This window comes from Salarias fasciatus, unplaced genomic scaffold, assembly GCF_902148845.1.
Source record: "Salarias fasciatus unplaced genomic scaffold, fSalaFa1.1, whole genome shotgun sequence".
NCBI classification, from domain to species: Eukaryota; Metazoa; Chordata; class Actinopteri; order Blenniiformes; family Blenniidae; genus Salarias; species Salarias fasciatus.
In genome coordinates, this window is record NW_021941401.1 from 91,665 (window position 1) to 113,366 (window position 21,702).

Consider the following 21,702-nt stretch of genomic DNA (forward strand, 5'->3'; position numbering starts at 1 on the left):
CACAAGCCAGTTATCCCTAGTCCTAGGCTTTACTTCTTATTGTCTCATGCTAGCTGTTGCCAAAGCTGTCCGTCCCTGGGAGTGGGATCCCTCCATACTGTGGTTCTCCCCAAGATTTCTTCTTTTCCCACTGGGTTTTTGGAGTTTTTTCTTGCCAGATGTGAGGGTCTAAGGCGGTGGTTGCTTGTTTTGTCTCGTTACTGTGAATTTGACATATTAACATTATGCTTATTCACTGTTCTTATTTTTACTGACCAATGTAACATCTTGAAGCCCTCTGAGGCAACTGTTGTGATACTGGGCTATACAAAAATAAATTGATTGATTGATTGACAGAAGGCGCTGTTTGAAAGACCTCCAACTGGCGTCCACATTTCCAGTCAGTTTTATAGGAGCTGGCAGTTTTACTGCATCCATATTGTGTTGCTTCTTCTCCTGGTACCATGTAATGTTCTTAATCTACCTTGAATAAGACATCCAGGTGGAGCTTTACGCTAGCTTCAGCTAGCTATTTAGTGATGTAACTGATTAACTGAGGCTACTCGGCCATCTATGGGCAACACCCTTGCTAACACTTATTGCAGGACCACACAGCCCCTCATTCATGTCTTGTGACATGAAAATATTATATAAAGCCTTGCCTCAAGGAATTGACAAGGAATCACACGCTGAGCTGTAAAGCAAAGCTCTGTTTACCTGTCGGTCTCCATCTGCACCCTCACCAGAGTGTCACATTGGCCCAGATTCCAAGGGCGTTTTATTCAAGCTGACTGAAAACAGTCGCATTGAGCGATCTGCATTCATTGACGCCAAATGAAGTGATCCATGCTCAACCCTGGTCTACATGGCCCAGGCTGAAGTGGGTTCTGATCTTTAGCAGCAGTTTTCAGCTCCTGTTTTTATCTGCTTGATATCTGCTCAAATAGCGATTAAGCAGCTCTGTGATTCGCTGCCTGGTAACGATCCGCCACGGGCCTGCTTGCCTGGCAGTCGGCGGTCTGTCGCAAGCAAACATAAAGGCAAACCAGCAGCCAATAGCATCCTACAACGCAAAAGACATTACACAATAAAAAGAGTACTGTTAATTGTCACGCTCTTGTTAATAATTGTGCAGTGTGAGCCATACCGGTCTGAGGGACCCATGTAAACGGAGCCCGTGACTCTATGAGCTCTGTGATGATCAGTATCTCGTCAGTCAGTCACGACAGATGCAGCAGGTGTGAATTTGTTTTTGTTTAACGATAAATTAAAAAAAAAAAAAATGGAACTGAAACATTGAAAATATATTTTATTTACTTTTTTGTGAGCAAAATAAATAAGAAACATTTTGATATGGAAAAAATACATGAGAGTAGAACATTATTGGACAAATGCAGTCACATTACTGACACACACCTGGACTGCCTCCACTTTACCTACCGAGCCAACAGGTCTGCAGATGATGCAGCCTACCTGAACCTGAACAAGCATCTGTCTGTCACACAGCAGAAGCAACATAGATTTCGTTGAGGAGCCGGTAGTGCTGCAGTGTTAAGGGACCATCTATAATTTACAAGGCGCTGCAACAGTGAAGACAAATACCACAAAAGCATGTGATACCACCAATGGGATTCACTGGAGCGTCGCCATAATCACTACATCCTGCACCAACACCAAACAGATTAACTGTGAAAGACTCACTTTTATTATTCCAAAATTTATAGACTAGCTTCATTTTATATTTCACCGACTTTTGAGAAACCAGCTGACAGACTCTTAAACAGATTTTAACCCAGTCACTGACTCTGTCCACACTCTGAATAAGTGGACCTCTGACTGGCCTCTGCAGCTTCGTGCTGGTGAATTGATGGATTGATGCACTTTTCTACAGTTTGGTAACTTCACAACTTCCTCATGAAATCAAGTTCAATTGACTCTGTTGAACCGGATTCTACATCTGTGGCTGTGGCCAGCACTTCTGTGAAGCCAAACTTGAGCTTCAGTTTGACTTCACGCTTCATGCCGAGTCTCGTGTCGGGCATATTGACCTTAAATGAACCTATTTTCTCCACCCCTTCTTCGTCAATGTAGAACGGACTTTCTTTCTCTGTGCAGTAAAATGGAAAGTTCATAAAGGTCTGATCAGACCTTGTTGGAGTTAAGGTATGTTCTCTAGTGTCGTCCCAGGCCACGTTCTCATTAATGGCCACCAGCTTCATGAAGATACCATCACACCAATCGCCATCTTTGTTTGTATATTTCTTGTCTGCTCTGTGCTTGGACGCATCGAAACGATTACTGATATGAAGCCCGTAAGTGAAAGCACTCTGGCGAGATGCCACCACCTCCGGGGTTCTCCCAAACAGCACTGCTCCCTTCACAATGGCCTCTTGGGCTCTGAAAGGACACAGAACTTTACACTGACCAGAGAACTGACTGATGATGTGCTGCTGCAGAATCTGACTCTCGGCGTAGCCCCCGACTAACAGAAGATACTCGATGTTGAGGTCTTTCCTCAACATTTCTCTCACACTGGCAGTGATGCCATTCAGACTCTCTTTAAAGAAAGACCTCAGTTTCTCTCGAGAGATTTGGATGGAGCCCTCATTCCAGGAAGCACCGCTCACCGTTTGAAAGAAGGCTTCCACATCCTTCACTTCCTGCGCTAATTTTCCCAGATTGTAAGGACAGCTGATCTCCACCTCCTGGTCTTTCTTTTTGAACAGAGTGAAGTCGTACATCATTTTCTGAACCTCACTGGGGTACTGCCTTTCATATTCTTCCCACACACCATCACAGAAGATTGTTTTCAGCAGTTCTTTGAACTTCTGGTCCACAGTTTGTCCGCCCATGTTGTTCCCCGAGGCTTTGTGCAGCTCCTTCAAGTCTCCTCCATCCAGGACTTCATGGACAGTGATGTCCACAGTTCCACCTGCAACAGAAACAGCGCTGAAGTCCAGTTGTCCTGATGTGGCCTCCATCTCAGTCAATGGACTGATAAACACGAAATACTTATTTTCTCACGAACAGTGCTCATAGTGATGGGTGAGCCAACCCAAAGTCCAATCCTTACATTTAGAGGTGAGCCAGTCTGAGTCGATACTGGATTGATTGATCCATGATGATCAGAAGTGGTTTTAAGGAGCTGTTTGGATCCAAAATCTCTCATTAATTATAAAAAAAGCCAAATGTTACCTCCACAGTCCACGACAATGTATTGTGTCCCTGGAGACTGCTCCAGTGTGTTGTCTCCTTGGCTCCGTGCTGTGAAACCGTCAGCTGGGAGCTTCTTGCACCAGATGGAGGCTGCCTCTGGTTCCAGGGCAATTATCAGCTTAGTTTCGTTTCCTTTAGTCACAATACCAGCCTGGAATTGGAAGAACAGTATCGGTGAATGCTTTACAACACAGAAACAACTCCTGTGTCAAAATGTGTGGAAATCGTAAGATCTGTTGGTGAAACAGACCAGCAAGGAAGCTTGTCTACTGAAGAAAGAGCAGTTTGCTAACTTCAGGTTTCCACTTTTCAGAGGACAGAAACAGGTACAGTGCTAACCTTTAGCTACTCTATGATACTGAGTACGTCAATTAAAAGCTATATAGCTTAATTCGTACTCCATAGACACCATGTGAAGGCAGTGTTGCTGCAAACCACCTCGTGTGTTCACAGTACACACACCACTGTGTATCCATTACAAACACAGACGCTACGTTTTGTCCCTGGTGCTGTTTGGCAGCTGAGGTGAACAATAATCTATGACTGAGAGTCTTTCAGTGTCAGAAGAGTTTTTGTTCTTGCAACAGGAAGACGTTGGGATTCTGCTCCTGCTGCAGGCTGCCGGAGGGGCTGGGTGAGAGTGACAGTGAGAGGGAGGTTCACCACCACCCGGTTCTGGTTGAAACCAGATGTGAGGAGGCTCACAGCAACACCCCCAGTATCCCCAGCACCCGGGGGCAGCAGGCCCTGACAGCCCCACCCAGCCAGCCCAGGTGCCCTGCAGCCCATCAGACCCAAGGAGTCCTGAGACAGTGGGCCCGGAGAAGACCCCACCCAGCAGGAGAAGAAGGGACACCGGGCCGAGACCCGCCGGGGTCTTGAGCTCACGATTCGAGCATACCAGGACTGAGCCCAAAGCCGGATGGGATGGGAGGCCACCCCCAGCAGAGCAGTGCAGAGCAGAGCCAGCTCCAGCTGACCCCCGCTGTTATAGGAGCCGATGCCTGACACTGGGATCAGGATCAGTCCAGCCCTATTTGACACTGATAAACCACATTCACAGTTCTTTTCACCTGGAAAATCAAAACCTGGTTCTGAATCCACTGACACACCGAAGAAAACGGATTTTCAGGAGAGGACACCAGTGCTGTGGTCTCTGTTCCATCCATTCATCTATCCATCCATCCATCCATTCATTCATTCAGTCATTCATTCATCCACAGTCTCTGTTACCTGAGTGGCAGCTTTCCTCATGAACTGCTTTGCAGAAGGATCCCAGATGGCAGGTACAGTCAGCACCCAGTTGAAGTCGGAGGCAATGAACTTCCTCCCAGACGTGTTGTTGATGGTTCTCAGGGCGCTGTCCTTCAGGTATCTCAGAGCCTCGGTGAACACCTTCAGGCCCTTCATCCACTTCCCATTGGCGGCTCTGATGGTCAGATCACTGCTGAGTTTCTGGTGAGGATCGAGATCATCATGAGTATCTGCAAGGCATTGACTGGAACTAGAAGAACAGCTACTCCTGTTTTTAATATGCATCACTGACTAGGAAGTTCTTCAACAGCACAAAGACGTGGGAAGAAGAGCTCCCAGGGTTTGGATGATGGAGCTCAACATGTGTATTTCTCCTGTCAGTGCATCTCTTGACTCTTTTAAACATTCACATGAAACCGTGAGAGTCTCACGTTGTTTCTGGAGGATGTGAGTTGTTTTCAGGATGAGGTCCTCAAAGTTGAAGTCACATTTTCATCATGCACTCTTTGGATTTCACCATCTTTCAGGACCAAGAAAGTTTTAATAAGTGGAGTAAATAATGAGCACTAGGTGGCGCTAAAACCCTGACTGGTGGTCAGCTGCACCTGTGACAGGTGTGTATAAATCAGGGGTGAAGGTTCTGTCTGTAACACCAGATCACAGTGACACTCTGCTGTTTCTGGGAAGGTTTTGTTCGACAAATGAATTCCACAGTGACAAATGATTGATTATTCTTATTGTAGTTTTTGAAACGTGAGTAAAGAACATTCCTGATCACGGCCCATAAGTGGCTCATTGGATCAGTTGTTGGATCGTCACTCCTCAGATTGTTGACTGACTGTGGCGACACAGAAGAGGAGCAGTGGAGTGTTGAGAGTGAGGAGCCTCACTCCAGCAGGTGCAGCGGTTGGAGTCTGGTAACGTCCGGCCTCAGGTTCCTGCCTGGTTCTGACCGGGGTCAGTGAGCCTGACCAGACAGGAAGTGGACTCTCCGGTCCTGAGGGGACGTTGTGTTGTGGCGGTTGTGTGTAGTTCTGTGGCCACACAGCAGTGTGAGTCTTTATCTTTATGGTGAAACTCTGGTCTGGCTGCTGTTCTCTCAGCCATGTGGTCCCACTTGTTTTCAGACAGCATTTTATTCTTTGTAGGTCACAGTCATGTAACATCTTTCAGCAACAGAAACTCCCTGTCATCCACATCAAATATCATCTACACAGCAGAAACGATCAGTTCTCACTATAAGCAGCAAGTTTCAAATGTTTGGTTTGAGATAAAACACTTGTGAGTGTGACTCTTTAAAGGGCAACTTCGGTTTTTTGATTAGCTCGGATGGGAACGTCGCGGAGCTCCTCTCCCCAGCAGAGAGGCACTTTGGCTGGGCCTCGGCTGTCACGTCGCACAGGTGTCTGACTTTCAGGGCCGAGTTGGTCCGAGTTGGGGCCGAGGTGGGTAAACGGCCCGGAGCTTGCTCCACGGAGTCTCCGGAGGTCTCCAGGCCGGCCTGGCCGCGGTGCGCGCGGGCCACGGTGCGCGCGGGCCGGCTTGGAGACCTCCGGGTCCTCCCGGCAAGGGCAGAGACCCAACAGCCGCGCTGCAGCCGGTGCACCCAGGCTGTACGGTAGACGAGCTGACTTTGTGATAACACTGGCGATGGATGAAAAAATACAGCCGAAATGATTGACTTTGCAGAGATTATGTCCCGCGCTGAAGCTCCCTTGCCGTGGCCCCCGCTAAGTGCGGCTGAATCGGTTGGATCTAAACAACTTCTGAAGGACTCCGTGCTGCACAATGTTTGTCTGAGTGAGTACATGAGCATGCACACACCTAGAAATAAGGTCCAGATGTCAAAAAACCGAAGTTGCCCTGTAAGACCCGACCTTCTTGATAAGTGAACAGAACACCGGTCAATGATCTACCTTTAGATGTTACTCTTTCCAGCTCAACTCATGTCATTTATCTTGAACTACTTTGGAAAGTGATGATTTTGACAATCACTTGTCTGATTTTTTTTTTCACTTTACACCATTTCAAGAATTGGAAAAAGACAAAGAATTTAAGAAATTCTAAATCTTACTTCCAATGCTCTTCAGAATGTGTGTGTGTGTGTGTGTGTGTGTGTGTGTGACAGTTGACACTTCATGCTGGTATGTGACTAAATGGGAAGATCTCTGTCTGGTTGGATGGCTGCGGTCTTTGAGGAACCTGTTTGGGATTATTTAGGTCAGTCGAGGAACCGGGTGTTCTTTATCTTCACTGAGCGAGAATGAAGGGCTGCTCAACACACTGTAAAGTTACTGTTGTCCCGATATCAATAAAAACACTGGACTGACTTTGTATTTACTTCAATACTCAAAGCACTGATGGCTTCAGGGGCTGTGAGTTCACTGGTTTGAACCGGCAGGCTGCTGACAGTCAGGAATGTGAGCCCTCAGGGAGAACAGAAACAGAAAGTAACACCACCGAGAAAACGTTTCTGGAAACTCAGTGTTCACTGGAAGGCAGCAAGGAGGGAATACAAGACGATCATATCAGTAATACTGTCAGTATGAGAGTTGATGAAAAGATCACTCACTTTTCCATAGAGAGACATCTTGAAGCATTCAAAGAAGAACTTTTTTCGCGCGTCGTCTCCGCGCATTTTGACGTACGACACTTTGGCTTCATAACCAAAGCTGACAAACTGCTGGTGCTCATCAAACAGGATGCAGGTGGGGGTTTTGGGGGTCTCCAAGCCGACCTCTTCCCCCCAGGGGGGCAGGTAGGGGTCGATGTCCTCCTCTCGGGACGTCATGCTGAAGGCGAACCCGCTGTACGAGGTGCCGAAGTCGATGGCGACGATGAAGGAGTCGCTCATGGTGGAAGCAGGACGAGAACCGGGAGTACCGGACAGTCACAGTCTGCAGAGGGAGAGAGAAAGGGCTGAACTCCAGCTGCAACCACAGTGCACGTTCTGACAGACTGACAGGAGGAGGAGGAGGAGGAGGAGGAGGAGGAGTCGCTCATGGTGGAACTTGGACGCAGCGCTGTGCGCAAAAACGCACATGTACGTGTTTATATGTATGTATAACTACTATGTTTACGTGATGAGGAAAGTTACAGGTAAAATAAAATGAGCTACTGAGTGACTAAAAGAATAAATAAATATTATTCACTGTCATGACGGAGGAAGAGACGACGGTGACAAAGTTCTGCTGTAGTAAATACATATTTCTGAAAAAATAAACAGACAAAAAAAAAAAAAAACATAATGTATTCAATAGACAGGGCCGCACGGTGGCGCAGTGGTTAGCGCTCTTCCCTCAGAGCAAGAAGGTCCTTGGTTCAATCCACCAGCCCCGGCCGGTTCAGGTACCGACAGCTCCCCGTTCAAAGAGCCTGACCTGCACTTCTCCAAGTCTCCAGCAGAGGGCGCTGATTCACAGCCACTGTGGCAGTGGCCTGCAGTTCTACATGTCTCCAGCAGAGGGCAGTGCCGGGCAGGACTCAAACAGGGTGTCCGCGGAAAGTGAAAGTACAGCGCTCAAACACCGTGCCCTCCTCTCTCTGTCCTCTGTGCCCGACACGCTTGTGGAAAATGGAGGTAGGTGTCAGACTCTCTCTGTAATCAAAACTTTCAGCATGTTTGTGGAAACATTTCTCCTCGCTGGGTGGAAGAATTAGTTTTAAAGCGCGTGTTTTTCCCATCATGCCTTTCTGCGTTTCTTGATGATCGTCCCACCCAAACATTGAGCCTTTATACGGTGTGAAAGCGACACAGAAAGAAAACTCATGTTGTTTAAAGGTTAATGATTACCTAATGTGTTTGTGTCGTCAAACATAAGACCCGTGGGCCACAAGAGGCCTCAGGCCACCAAGGAAATGTTAAGACTTTCAAACAAAACAAGACTTTATTATTGTTGTTGTTGTTGTTGTTGTTGACAATATAGCGGACACACCAACACAGAGCTGAGCTGAAAAACTGCCCAAGTAGCCTAAACAATTGCAGCTACATTTATTTATCAGTGCTTTACAAAGGAATTGATTTTGATAAAAGAATAAAGAAAGACTTCATGAGGAGAATAATTCAGAAAGATGTTCACTGAGAAAGAGGAACATCGTGAGTCAAAGCCTGTTTCACAAGGAGTAGTGTGTGACGGCAGTCCTCGGGACTCATAGGTCTGGAGATTCCCAATCCAAGGTGTATTTCAGCCCGTGACCATGAAAAGCTTTCCAGCCAGTCCCTTGAGGCTGCCTGCAGGCCGCCATGCAGAGGGTGAAGCGCAGGTGTAGCGTGCTCGGAGTGCTCCACCCTCTTTGTGTTGGTGAACACTGCAGCTGTGTCACGCCGTGGCAGTAACCCAGCCTGCTGAAAATAAATGCATCAGCAAGGTTCTCTGAGTGTTGTTCTGTCATAAACCCTTCAGATCTTGTGATATTTTTCAGATGATAATGGGCAGACTTCATTGTCTTTACGTGGTTGTTGAATGTCTGGTTTGAGATAAGCACTGACCTTTAACCTTTCTTCTTTGGGGCCTGAAACAATGACCTGACTTTTCTCTGGGTGAAGTTGTAAATCGTTCTGACATGTTTACTCCTAAATGTAATTTCTGCATTTCCTCAGCAGGTAAAAGGAGCTGAAGTCATTCAAAATGTCTTCTGGTGTCAAATACAGTGAAATGTTTAAAAACCGGTTTTGCTTTAGATTCTTCTCTATTTATTGATGAAATTTTGTGTCATCTAAAAAAGACTCTGAGCTTCATTTGCCAGTGAAAGGGTTTCTCCACACGTGTCTCAGACCGCACAGTTTTTACGACCTCCTGTGAGCACGTGGAACCTTTGAACCCTGGGAGGGGGGGCAGCAGAGTCACGAGGGTCAAACAGGGAAGGTGTAACGGTATCAGAATGTGGCTACCGGCCAACTCTACCGTGAAGCGCCTCCGTTCAGCTTCTGCATCACGCTACTCACACGTCCAACTGCATCTACAGTACAAAAACGATCATGGTTAGCATGTAGCATCACTGGAGTGTGAGCCATGAAACTCTGAAACTGATTTACAGACATAACTAACTTCAGCTTTTCGTTCTTTTTTGCAGATTATCACAGATATCACACTCATCGTTAACAAAGTTTGTCTGAAAAATGAACAACAAAAGAAAGCACTTTCTCGATACAGACCCAAGGACTGTGGTTCTCACTACAAAGTCAAGGGAAGTCTTGACGAGCTGGACAAGCTTGTAAAAGCACTGCAGGGTTCCAGCGCCCCACCAGGAAGACGGGCGCAGCCGCCGGATGACGGTGGTTTCTCGCAGGTCCAGCCCGCCCATGTGTCTCAGCTGGTGATGGAATATATTGAGCAGAAATGTGTGGACAGGCTGAAGAAAATTCAAGGAGACAGTGTGGTGATGGACATCCAGCCTGACCCCATGGTCGGTCACGGCAAATCCAGCAGGATGGTGCAGGTGGCGTTTAGACTGCGGCACGACTCGCCCGACCCTGCGACCAGAATGCGTTGTGTCTGGGCCAGACAGCGGTTCATCACGTTCTACCAAAGAACCGCGTCTGACTTTGAAAGTGCGTCGTTCCGCTTGAGTCCGCCTGACCAGTCGGCCCTCCAGCAGCGATTTCCACAGCTTCTTTTTAAACCTGGTGCCAACAAGCAAGAAACAACGGTGATGGGACCTTTCAGCTACGTCGCGCAGCTGAGGGCGCAACTCTCGCCCAGAACGCAGGGTTCGTTGAAGAGATCGAGAAGCAGAACTCCAGCAGACACTCAGAGAGGCAGAACCTCGCCGCAGAAAGCCTCCCCTGACCCCGGCAAAGACCCTGAAGAAGAAACCTGCGCAATCTGCATGGACAAAATACTCGCATCCAACAAGGAGACGCTGAGATGTAAACACTCGTTCTGCAAAGACTGTCTGAAAACAGCTTTTGCCTACAAGCCCGTGTGTCCCACCTGCGGACAGGTGTTCGGGGTCCTGGAGGGCACGCAGCCTGGGGGATCGATGAGCGTCAACAAAAGCTCCACTCCTTTACCCGGATATGAAAGCTACGGTTCGATAGTCATCGATTATCACATTCCAAGTGGCATTCAGAAGGTGAGAGGACAGCTTCGGGGAATCGGGTGGTGCAGGGAATGGTCCCCGGTGTCAGTCTGCTCGCCGAGGCCCCGCTCACACGTTTCAAGACAGCGTGATAGCTGCCGGCTGAGAGTCTTGTCTCGTGTGTGTGTGTGCAGAGGTATCATCCGAACCCCGGTCAGCCGTATGGAGGAGCGTCCAGGAGGGCCTACCTACCAGACTCTCCGGAGGGCAGGGCCGTGGAAAAGCTGCTGCGGCGAGCGTTCGACCAGAAGCTGATCTTCACCATCGGCCGCTCCACCACCACCGGCAGGAACAACGTGGTCACCTGGAACGACATCCACCACAAAACATCCATGCATGGAGGACCGACTTGGTGAGCATCGCCGTCTTTTCACCGGGGTCATGTTGATTGATCACTAAATGGATGTGGATCTGAAACGGATCTGTGGTGAACGAGTCCAGGAGCTGAAGTGAACGGCGTACAGTCCACATTAAAAAAACATCTCGCACTTTATGACACTTAAATAATCCGTATAGTCCTGACCGGCTAAAAAGTGTTTGGTTGTTTTTTTTTTTGAATTGTGCATGTTCCATATATGTGAGTTTTCCAGATCCTGATCGGTCACAGATTCTGTCTCTGTGTTCACAGCTATGGATATCCAGATCCAGACTACTTACGCCGAGTCCGAGATGAGCTCAAGGCCAAGGGGATTGAATGACTTCTGCAGTTTGTCACTAATGATCCTGAAAGGCCTTCCAGACATTCCTTATGAACATTTTGTCATTAAATGTGAACGTTTTGATAGTTTTGACCTTCTATTGGATAATCTGTCGATCAGGGGAAATAGAATTAAGACCAGTTTGTATATCTAGTGTTTTTCTTGATTTTTTTTTCTTCACTGTATTAAATAATTTGTGTTTTCTGTTCTAGTAAAATCATTTGGAGAACTGTTTGATGTGAACGTTCAAGGTCTTTTTAAGCCGGTGATGCCCGTCCTGGGGGGTTAAGAACAGCCCACAAGTGGCTCTATGGCAAATGGTGAAAGTTTTAAAGAAAGCATTGATTGTATTCAATTTTTAATTCTTAGAGTGGCAGACAGAACAGTTAATGTTTTCTGTGCTTGGTGGCTTGCGCAATTTCAATTTGACATTTAACTCTGGCGAATCATACTGTCTGTATTTTTGATTGAATAATTTAATCTTCAGATGATCACTGCAGTGTGGACATTCAATCCAAACAGGAATTAATCAAGAAACGTCTTCCTCTTTTACTCCGAGTGAAGTAGTGTTTGCATTAAAACCACTTTTTAAATGTGAGGTGGAATTATGTTTCCTGGATGTTCGACCATTTTGTACATGTATGGATTCAAACGGCAGCGGCTGCGTTCTGATCAGGCACTTCCAAACTCAGTTTATTTTCTCCGCTCAAACAAAGTACACAGACTGGAGGTCCCTTTATTTAGATAACATATATAATCTCTCATATTTCCATCTGTGACTTCCTCCCGTTCCCTTTGCTACATGTACAACGTCTTCCAAAATGATCAGAGGTGGCGTAGCAAAAGTTGTTAAAACAGATTAAACAAATGAAGACAACAGGCAATCATGAACTTAAGAGCAGAGGTACAGTTTGTTGTAAAAAGGCTTCAGAAAGCAAAGATGTCTGTGAATTGGTCCTGGTTCAGGGACACGAGCACACACAGGAGCATCTGGAATGTCAGTCCACCTCACCGCTCCAGGCTCGACCACAGACAGCGGCCATGATGGGGAGAAACGAAAAGAAAGAAAAAAAAAACTAACAAACGCAGAACTTGCTTTCAACGCATGCGTCAAGATTTTTGCTCAAGATGATTCCAAAGGACAGTAAATGCTCCGGTCAGGACGGTCTGACTTTCTGAAAGACAATCCGGGCGCCAGTTTGTGAAAGCTTTAGAACTGTCATATGAATCCTCGGACTCATCGAGTTAGACTGAACACATTCATTCAGAGCTCAGCTCATCCCGGCTGGTTCCTCAGGGCTCAGTTTACACGACGGTTCAGGCGAGAAGGCACGGCTTTCCACCGTCGGCCCCGGATGGAGCCCGAGCGTTCGGTTTCCAGAGGCCAGGGATCGATGTCGTGTAAATGGCCCCCTGGGTATCCGAAAGGAGTTGTTGAGTTGCACATTATTTTTTGGGAGGCAGGAGCCGAAACATTTGAAACGAACGAATCAGGTCTAAACCAGGGGAGTCAAAACTGATTCGACCTCAGTGACTGCATGATAATCAATAATTCAATCATGAACACCAATGCATACAGATGTGACTACATGAATATTTCATTTAACATTTTTTTGACAGAAACTGAAAATTAATATTTATGAAGCTAATGTCAAATTTCAACATTAAGTCCTTTTAATTATGCTTCCTAAAACACAGTAAAAAGTCAAAAATATAATTTCTCTTTAATCAATTCCTGCAACTAAAGAAGCTAAAAAAAAAAAAAAAAAAAAAAATCAAAGTCATCTTTAATTCTCCAACCAGAAGCAGGCCTTCAGATTTTCTCTCGATTGTATTCTGCTTTGGCGCCTGAGGCTCAGCACTGCCACCCGCTGGCAGCTCACAGGACTACACCCGCTCAAGCCTGGAAACAGCTCTTCTCTTCTCATGCTGGCTTGACAGGTTGAGATGATAATGGAGCACTTTTACTTTTGTTAGCTCTTTCAAAATAAAGGCCAGTTATCACAGCAGACCTACCGTCTTATCCTGCTTCATTCCTCCTGGTTCACTGTATTTTTTTTAACCTACTGATCAATGACAATCTGCTGTGTGATGTTGAGCCTTCAGGTCATTTCCCTGCTTTAACACCCTTCATGACACTTTTTAGAAAGTCCACTCCCTGGAAGCAGAAAGGCCCCGGACCAGGCGTCTGCACCGAAGTACAAGTAACTTCCTGCCACCTTGAGGGAAAGTGAAAAAACAAAACGCTGCATTCTGAAAGTCAAAATATTACAGAATCAAGAGATGTAACGATTAAAGACACCGCCCAGAAGAACTCCTCATGTTGAGGCTAAGACGGACAGTGGTGTCAAGACGTTCCAGTTTGACAGATAAAGCTAAAGAGAACCCGACAAGAAGAGCGTTTCAAAGAACACGAAGGTCAACGCTAACGGCAAACTGCCATGATTCAAACGTTGAACTTTAAGATTAAAATCTTCTGACAGTTTGATTTTTTCTAGTTTATTTCTTTTGTCTAATTTCATTCTCAAACACTGGACTTCCACTGTACCTTTAAATTAAAGCGGGACGTTAATCTGGAGGGTTTGACTTGGTTGTGACATGAAGCCGCAGCGTGGCCCGGCTTGCAAGCCTGCTGGGGGCTTCTCTGAAGGTCAGAAGTGTCCGATGCTGGTCTGGATGGCACCGCATTCACCGCCACAGCCATGCACTTGATCTGAGAGTAAACGGAATCCTAGTTATCGGCTGATCTTTCAGAACCTGCAGCAGAACACACCGTACCTCAGAGAAAAGAACCAATGATATGAATCTGCATCTGGATCCCCGCCCAGCCCAAACCAACCAGTCTTTGAAACGTCATACAGTTCTTTTTTTAAACAAATGTGAAGACGAAAGTGACACGCGGCCAGAAATCAAATCTGAGAGGAGCATGAGGTGTGAGAGAGCGGGCAGCCCGATCCCAGCGTCCAGGCAGGAAGTTCGCCGGAAGCCCGCCGAGTCCCCGCGTTGGAGTTAGTGTTCCCGTCCCGACCCCCAGAGCGCGGCGCGGCGCCGTGGAGCCTCATTTAGTGAAAGCGGCCACGACGGCCCAGAGCAGCTCGTTGGCGTTGGCCTTCACGCTCTCCCCCTCGGGCTCCAGTTCCAGCAGCTGCCGCACTCTCTTCATGGCCAGGTCGTACTGGTCGTCCAGCAGCGGGGCGAAGGCGTTCTCCAGGACGTCCGACGAGTGCGCCAGGAAGATGAGCGCCAGCAGCCGCTTGTCCATTCGGTGGGGGTCGTTGACCCACTTGTCCAGCACGGCCTCCTGGACCTTCTTGATGAGCCGCTGCTTGATGTTGTTGTTGGTCAGGGGGTGTGTGGTCATGTCAAAGAGCAAGAAGTTCTGCTTCTCCGTGGTGAGGACGCCTTTCTCCACAAGGTTCTTGGCCAGACGCTCACGCACGTTCCTCAGCTGATAGTGGAGCTTCAGGGGGTTCCACGTCTCTCCTGAAACAGCGGGCAGACGCGGGGGTTATTCATTCGCGAACAGATTCTACCCGCGTGCGTTTTTCCGGGACGCAGGGAGAACTCACCGCTGAGCAGCTCGATCCAGCTCTGCACCGTCTCCGGCGGCTGCGTGTCTTTGATGTGTTTTAAAGCTTCGTCCAAAAGCACGTCGCCGGTGGGGGCGTCAGATTTGCAGATCACCTGTGGATGGCGTGAAGGCAGCCGGTTACACAGCTGCAGCAGTTCATTTAAACCCAATCACCATTCAGAAAGTCAACCCTGACTGGAACCAAACCACAAGTCAACAGTAGACCACAGTGACACTGCACGTCCTAAACCTCAGGTTGGATTTGTTCCGTCGTTCAGGCCACTCGGCTTCACTTCAATGGAGTCGTGAATGAAGCCAAGCAGCAACGAGGGATACGATACGGCACCGCTGTGTAAACGAACACCCAAAACACGCTCAAAATGATCCGATTTTTAACGTTGCTCTGGTCGCCTGCTACAAGGCGCTACACGCGACGCTCAGGTTTGTTTATTCTAATGGGGCTAATGCTAGTGGCCATATCTATGGCCACATACCTACGCTTGAAGCTCCTGCTCCGTTCCACATCCGTAATACAACCAGTGTAAAATGGCCCCGAAGTACAAGAACATCTCAGCAGGTGTTCAATAGTATACACAATACACGCACTAACATGGCACTAAAAAACAACAGATAATGGTGAAAATGACAAACAGCTGGAAATATACATACTAGGGGTGCAACGGTACAGATAACCCACGGTACGGTTCGTACCTCGGTTTTTTCGCCACGGTTTCAGTTCGGTACACATTTTGTGCATAAAGAGAACAACTTTTTGTCCCAAAAATATCCCTTTATTTTGCTCGTAAACAGAAACTGCATTTCACAGCAAACATGAACAAATAATATTGCTGGTGTACTGTATAATATCATGCGCCTCTCTCATGATAATAGATACTGAACATAGTATTTTCAAATAATAAATATCCTCTTATTGCCTGACTGCTTGTCAGTGGTATGAAAAAGTATCTGAACCTTTGGGAATTTCTCACATTTCTGCATAAAATCACCATCAAATGTGATCTGATCTTTGTCAAAATCACACAGATGAAAAAACAGTGTCTGCTTCAACTAAAACCACCCAAACATTTATACGTTTTCATATTTTAATGAGGATAGCATGCAAACAATGACAGAAGGGGGAAGAATAAGTAACTGAACCCTCTGCTTAAGGAGACTAAAAGGAATACTCTGAAGATTTTGGACCCAAGCCCTATCCCGACCATTTAAACAGTGAGATAAGCTCATAAATACCTTTTTTGTGTCCGTTTGTCCAGCCGCTGACTGCCAGCATTTAGCATCGTAGTTAGCTTAGCTCAACTGCGGGAGGTGAAGAGGAGACAGAGCCAGACTGAGAAAGTGAACAAAATACTCCTTCCAGTGGTCCAGGGGACGGCGTATTAGCACGTGAAGTAAATCCGAATGGTTATAGAACATTTTAAAAGACGTGTTTTCTTTTCAATCCCTTAAAATAACGTTTTGATACACACAGACCTGCACAAGCGTAGTGATCCGTGGAAGGATATACCGGCGCACAGCTGCTGAGTCTATGCTTCTACTGCTGTGCTCCGGTATATCCTTCCACGGAGCACTGCGCATGCGCAGGTCTGTGTGTATCAAAACGTTATTTTAACGGATTGAAAAGAAAACACGTCTTTTAAAATGTTTTATAACCATTCGGATTTACTTCACGTGCTAATACGCCGTCCCCTGGACCACTGGAAGGAGGATTTTGTCCACTTTTGTCAGTCCGGCTCTGTCTCCTCTTCACCTCCCGCAGTAGAGCTAAGCTAACTACGATGCTAACAGCTGGGAGCCAGCGGCTGGACGATGTGCACCATGGCTCGCTCAAAAGAGCTGTCTGAAGACCTGCGATCAAGAATTGTTGAGTTGTATAAAGCTGGGAAAGGATACAAAACCATCTCTAAAAGTCTGGATGTTCATCAATCGACAGTCAGAGAAGTCGTCTACAAATGGACAGAGTTTGGCACTGTTGCTTCTCTCCCAAGGAGTGGCCGTCCACCAAACATGACGCCAAGAGTTCAGCGCAGAATACTCAGAGAGGTAAAAAAGAACCCTAGACTGTCTGCTAAAGACTTACAGAAATCACTGGCACAGTCCAATATCTCTGTGCACACATCAATTATATGTAAAACAATGGCCAAGAATGGTGTTGATGGGAGGACTCCATGGAGGAAGCCACTGCTGTCTAAAAAAAACATTGTTGCTCGTTTAATGTTCGCAAAAAGGCACTTGGACACTCCACAGAAGTTTTGGCTAAATACTTTGTGGACTGATGAAACCAAAGTTGAATTGTTTGGGAGGAACACACAACGTCATGTGTGGAGGAAAAATGGAACAGCTCACCAACATCAACACCTCATCCCCACCGTGAAGCATGGTGGAGGGAGCATCATGGTTTGGGGCTGTTTTGCTGCCTCAGGGCCTGGACAACTTGCCATCATTAATGGAAAAATGAATTCAAAAGTTTATCAGAATGTTTTGCAGGAAAACCTGAGGCCGTCTGTCAGACAGTTGAAGTTAAAAAATGGATGGACGCTGCAACAAGACAATGATCCAAAACACAGAAGTAAATCAACTTCAGAATGGTTTCAGAAGAACAAAATACACGTTCTGGAGTGGCCAAGTCAAAGTCCAGACTTGAACCCCATTGAGATGCTGTGACATGACCTCAAGACAGCGATTCATGCCAGACATCCCAGGAATCTGACTGAACTACAGCAGTTTTGTAAAGAAGAATGGGCCAAGATTAGTCCTGATCGATGTGCCAGACTGATCTGCAGCTACAGGAAGCGTCTGGTTGAAATTATTGCTGCCAAGGAGGGAGGGAGGGGGGGGGGGCACAAAATATTAAATGTGATGGTTCCGTTACTTATTCCTCCCCCTTCTGTCATTGTTTGCATGCTATCCTCATTAAAATATGAAAACCTATGAATGTTTGCAGTTGGACATTAGGTCGCGGAGGGAGAGCGTTTTTTTATCCGTCCGGACAGGCACATAGGCACATACACCCTAATTCACGACAGCACAACAGCCTTTCCGAGGAGCAGCTCTCCCCCTCCGGACGCGCAGCACTTCCAGTGTGCTTTGGAGCAAGACGCCAGCACTCCACTACACAGCGAGGCGCTTTCGCGTCCGGTGGAATTTGGGGGTTAAACGATGGGCTGTAAAGCAGAAGTGTAAAATGAATCACAAAACCAAAAAAACGCGGTCCATTAGGGCCCCCTAACCCCATGCCGAGCGGACTGAAAAGTTCAATATTTTGCCGTGTACTGTTGCAGCCCTAATACATATGTGTAGTTTAGTTTTCAGGTGAGGATTGCGACCCACCTTTCTGGCCAGCAGACTCTTCCTCCTCATGCCACACGCCTCGAGCTGGAGGCGTCCTCGCAGAGCAAGTTCGATCAGCATGCAGCCTCTCAACCCCGACGAGATGCAGTCATTCCAGAAGGAGGTGTAGCCCTGCATCACACACACACACACACACACACCATCAAAAGCCTGTTCGAAACACGAGCATACCAACAGAGACAGAGTGAGGACAGGTGCAGCGGCTCACTAAAGAAAAGGCTTCATGTTGGAATGTCTGAACACTGTCGAAACGCTCTAGTTTCCACTTTTTACAGCTCTTCTGGCTGCAGGCATGATAACAGCTGGGCTAACCTGAGGCACCAGTTTGATCAGAACAGCATGAATGAGCCTCTGATTCTGAGAACTGAACTGCACTGTCAACCTGAGAGAGGATTTGTGGAATTGTTAGTTTTTCTCGGTAAACGTGTTATGAAATAACTTCTGTTTTGTGCGACACAAATAAAATTGAACTGAACGCTGATATGAAGGACCTCCATCAAAACCAGGAGGAATTAAGGCAATCCTGAAATCAAAAGGGGGTTCAACCAGACACGAGCTCGGTGTACCTAATAAAGCGACTGGTGGTTTACACAGAGCTGAGTATTCCCACAAGTGGATATTTTCCCTTTTTCATTTCCAAACACATTTCATTTGCACAAAACCTGATTAAGTGCTGCTATGAGCATGCCAAACCAGGGCAGTGTAGTCATAAGTATAAAGTCGTGCTAACCAATGAGAATCCTAGAAAAGATGACAATCAAAGCACATATTCCTTCCTGTTCTTTCGATGGTCGTTTGTTTGGACCGACAGAGAGGTGGAGCTCCTCCTGAATGAGGTAATAAAGAGCAAAACAAGTCAAATAAAAGACAGTATCGACTGGGACTTGTGTGTAACGAAGCACAGGGATCGGCACTGTCTTCAGAACAGCAGCGGAGCGGAGACTGTAAACAGGTCGCACACAGGCGACGTTCCTGCCTCACACTGTGACGCTAAACACCGTCTCCTCCGTCTACATGCAACCATAAAGACGGTGTTTCTCCAAATCTCAGAGATCACCGTTTTCAGTGAACACCAACAACCCCAAACGCAGAGAAGCATCGTTGTTTCACGTTTTACCCGGAGAGATGACCGGCTCATAAGACTGACATCCACAGACTGAACCATGGTGACGGATGCGGCTGTTTTAAACGTACTTTGACCCCAAACCCGCGTGGAAAGCAACGAGTTACTTGCTGACCACCAGCAGACTTTAAAGGAGCCATTTTTGTAGTTTGGAAGCTAAACGTGTCACTTTCTGTGTCCGAGCCTGAGACACAGTCAGCTGCGACACGATAAATCCCGTAACCCCGGTGTTACAAGTTTCCTGGTCCACGCTGGAAACGCTCCTTAGCTTTAGCAGCACTACGACAGCCATGAAAATAACCACAAACAGACACAAACTGCTTCTCCAGCCACTGTTCGTTTGAAATAATTCAGTTTCTGTGACTGACAAGGCTCCGTGAGGAAGAGATATTAAAGTCTATCCGCTCCGGGCCTGGCTGTTGTTAGCCACGGTTAGCAGCTAATGCTGCGATGATAACCCTCCTGACGGACAGCGGCTCCGTTTACCTCCCGGTCCTTCAGTCCCAACAGCAACACCTCCTCCATCAGGGTCAGCCGGGTCTCCTTCGAGTCCCCGCTGTCGTCGTCGTCCTGCTCGTCCCCCCGCCGGGGCTCGTGGTCCTCCTGGTCGGTGGGTCGCTCTTTGTCGGCGGCGCTGCGTGAAGCCTCAGTCCGCCGCTGCACCAGGCCGGAGCTCCTCTGAGTCAGGGAAGTCATGTCTGCCTCAACCGCGACGAAAACCACACGTCCCGGACTGCACTGCCCGAGAGGTTCCGCTCGGTGACGGGCCAACCATGCAGCCGCTACCTGGGGAGGATTAGGTCCTAGTCACGGACTGACACGCTTGTCATCTGGAGCCAGGATCCCCTCCTCCACTTCGTCCGAAGTGTCTAATATGGCGCCGTGCAGAGTCTCGAGGCTGTGGTACCGGAGTCATCCAGCAGGGGGAGGCCGAGGCAGCGTCAAGGCAGGAAAACCAGCTGTCTGCAAAGGAAAACCTGGAAAAATCCTGAGGGTCACGCCCTCCGCCACGCCGCCCACACTGACACCATCCCATCACCTGTTTCATGCTGGTTTGCAGCAAATTTGAAGTGTGTGGTTGATTTGAGCTGCTCCACCACAGCTGGGCTTCCTCTTCCTGCCAGGGCAGCTCTGCAGAGGAAAGGGGCATCACTTCTGTGGGCAGCCGCCACATCATAACCATCTCAGACAGACGCAAACTCTTAGTTCAGAGCAAATTCACCAGTGGGGGAAAAAACATTGAAACTGAGCTCAGAATCACCTCCGCCTGCTCTCACGAACAAGCAACACAGTTTTTGATCTTGAAATAAAAAGCAGCATTGGCATTTTTCCTGCTGTGACTGAGTGCGCGCGTAGAAGGACGGAGCGTCGTTGCAGAATGGCGGAGAAGAATGTTTGGGGGTTTACTTACCGTTGAGTGCGCTATAACTTGGCGTAGTGCAAATAAAGAAAAACGAAGAAAAGAAGCGCTGAGGACAGCGGTGCTCGTGCATGTTAGCGGGTGCGTCAGAGCTCCCATCTGGAGCTCCTCCAATGGGGTGGGAGCTGGCCGGAGCAAGGCGGAGCCTTGGGGAGATGCTACATTCGTGCTACATGCTAGTTTTCCAAGATCGCCAACCCTAGCTTTAACCACAAATTTGCTACTGATATCCCGGTACAGCAATCCCACCCACGCTATGAACTTTTCTGGGAATCCAATTTTTTGCAGGACCTGGAAGACGTACTGGTGCGAGACCCGATCAAAGGCTTTCTAAAAATCTAAATTTGGGACTGCTAGCTGAATGTTTTATTCAGGTGCAACCCCCCCCCCCCCCCCCCCCCCCCCCCAAAAGCAGAGGGTTGTGTCCGTATTAACGGTATTGACTCCGACTGGTTTACCATCTCTAGAGGCGTTCGCCAGGGCTGTGTGGCTGCTCCTGATCTTTTTAACTGCATCATCGACCATCTGATGTCCAAGGTCTGCAAGCGCACCCCCGGAGTGTCCTTTGGCAACTACCACCTGACTGGAATATGCTGATGATACCATCCTACTCAACACAACCTACAGTCAGCTGAGAGATGCTCTGGGCACTTACAGTGAGGATGCAGCACAGCTTGGCCTCCAAGCGAGCTGGACTAAAACCAAGTTCATGTACTGTATGTGCAGGTGTGTATATATGTGGATACATGTATATGTGTGTATATGTATGTATGTATATATGGGCGTGTCTATATATGTGTGTGTGTGTGTGTGTGTGTGTGTGTGTGTAGTCTATGGTCTATAGAACTTTTTTCCTGTGTAAATTGTACGTATTTATTTATTTATTTATTTTTTGTTTGTTTTTGTGAGGCTGCTGCAACAACAGAATTTCCTAGTTTGGGATCAATAAAGTAACACTCTACTCTACTCCCTACTCTTGTATATGACATGT

The 21,702-nt window shown here is 47.5% G+C and overlaps 3 protein-coding genes across 3 annotated transcripts; 1 reads left to right on the forward strand and 2 right to left on the reverse strand.

Moving 5' to 3' along the window:
* Positions 1 to 1,268: 1,268 nt before the first annotated feature.
* On the reverse strand, positions 1,269 to 7,397 carry LOC115385722 (heat shock 70 kDa protein 12A-like). Its single transcript, XM_030087790.1, has 4 exons — positions 7,022 to 7,397; positions 4,429 to 4,650; positions 3,175 to 3,346; positions 1,269 to 2,911 (listed from the first exon to the last, which is right to left on the reverse strand). The coding sequence occupies exons 1-4, from the start codon at positions 7,301 to 7,303 to the stop codon at positions 1,881 to 1,883; spliced, it is 1,707 nt and encodes a 568-aa protein (XP_029943650.1). The 5' UTR covers positions 7,304 to 7,397; the 3' UTR covers positions 1,269 to 1,880.
* A 369-nt stretch (positions 7,398 to 7,766) lies between these two features.
* Positions 7,767 to 11,837, forward strand: LOC115385725 (E3 ubiquitin-protein ligase DTX3L-like). Its single transcript, XM_030087793.1, has 4 exons — positions 7,767 to 8,029; positions 9,523 to 10,524; positions 10,665 to 10,882; positions 11,159 to 11,837. Exons 1-4 carry the CDS (start codon positions 8,024 to 8,026, stop codon positions 11,226 to 11,228), a joined length of 1,296 nt encoding a protein of 431 aa, XP_029943653.1. The 5' UTR covers positions 7,767 to 8,023; the 3' UTR covers positions 11,229 to 11,837.
* A 53-nt stretch (positions 11,838 to 11,890) lies between these two features.
* LOC115385728 (Golgi phosphoprotein 3) lies at positions 11,891 to 20,169 on the reverse strand. The gene is made up of 4 exons (XM_030087796.1): positions 19,778 to 20,169; positions 18,148 to 18,279; positions 14,798 to 14,912; positions 11,891 to 14,711 (listed from the first exon to the last, which is right to left on the reverse strand). The coding sequence occupies exons 1-4, from the start codon at positions 19,985 to 19,987 to the stop codon at positions 14,287 to 14,289; spliced, it is 882 nt and encodes a 293-aa protein (XP_029943656.1). The 5' UTR covers positions 19,988 to 20,169; the 3' UTR covers positions 11,891 to 14,286.
* Between the last annotated feature and the right edge of the window lie 1,533 nt (positions 20,170 to 21,702).

Coding starts and splice junctions, on each gene's coding strand:
- LOC115385728 (XM_030087796.1), bottom strand. CDS start 19,987: ATGACTTCCCTGACTCAGAGGAGCTCCGGCCTGGTGCAGCGGCGGACT. Junction 14,913..18,147: donor AGAGTCTGCTGGCCAGAAAG/GTGGGTCGCAAT, acceptor CGCCATCCACAG/GTGATCTGCAAATCTGACGC. Junction 14,712..14,797: donor CTGGATCGAGCTGCTCAGCG/GTGAGTTCTCCC, acceptor CCGCTGTTTCAG/GAGAGACGTGGAACCCCCTG.
- LOC115385725 (XM_030087793.1), top strand. Junction 10,525..10,664: donor TTCCAAGTGGCATTCAGAAG/GTGAGAGGACAG, acceptor GTGTGTGTGCAG/AGGTATCATCCGAACCCCGG. Junction 10,883..11,158: donor ATGCATGGAGGACCGACTTG/GTGAGCATCGCC, acceptor CTGTGTTCACAG/CTATGGATATCCAGATCCAG.
- LOC115385722 (XM_030087790.1), bottom strand. CDS start 7,303: ATGAGCGACTCCTTCATCGTCGCCATCGACTTCGGCACCTCGTACAGC. Junction 3,347..4,428: donor TGAGGAAAGCTGCCACTCAG/GTAACAGAGACT, acceptor TTCCAATTCCAG/GCTGGTATTGTGACTAAAGG. Junction 2,912..3,174: donor CATTGTCGTGGACTGTGGAG/GTAACATTTGGC, acceptor TTTCTGTTGCAG/GTGGAACTGTGGACATCACT.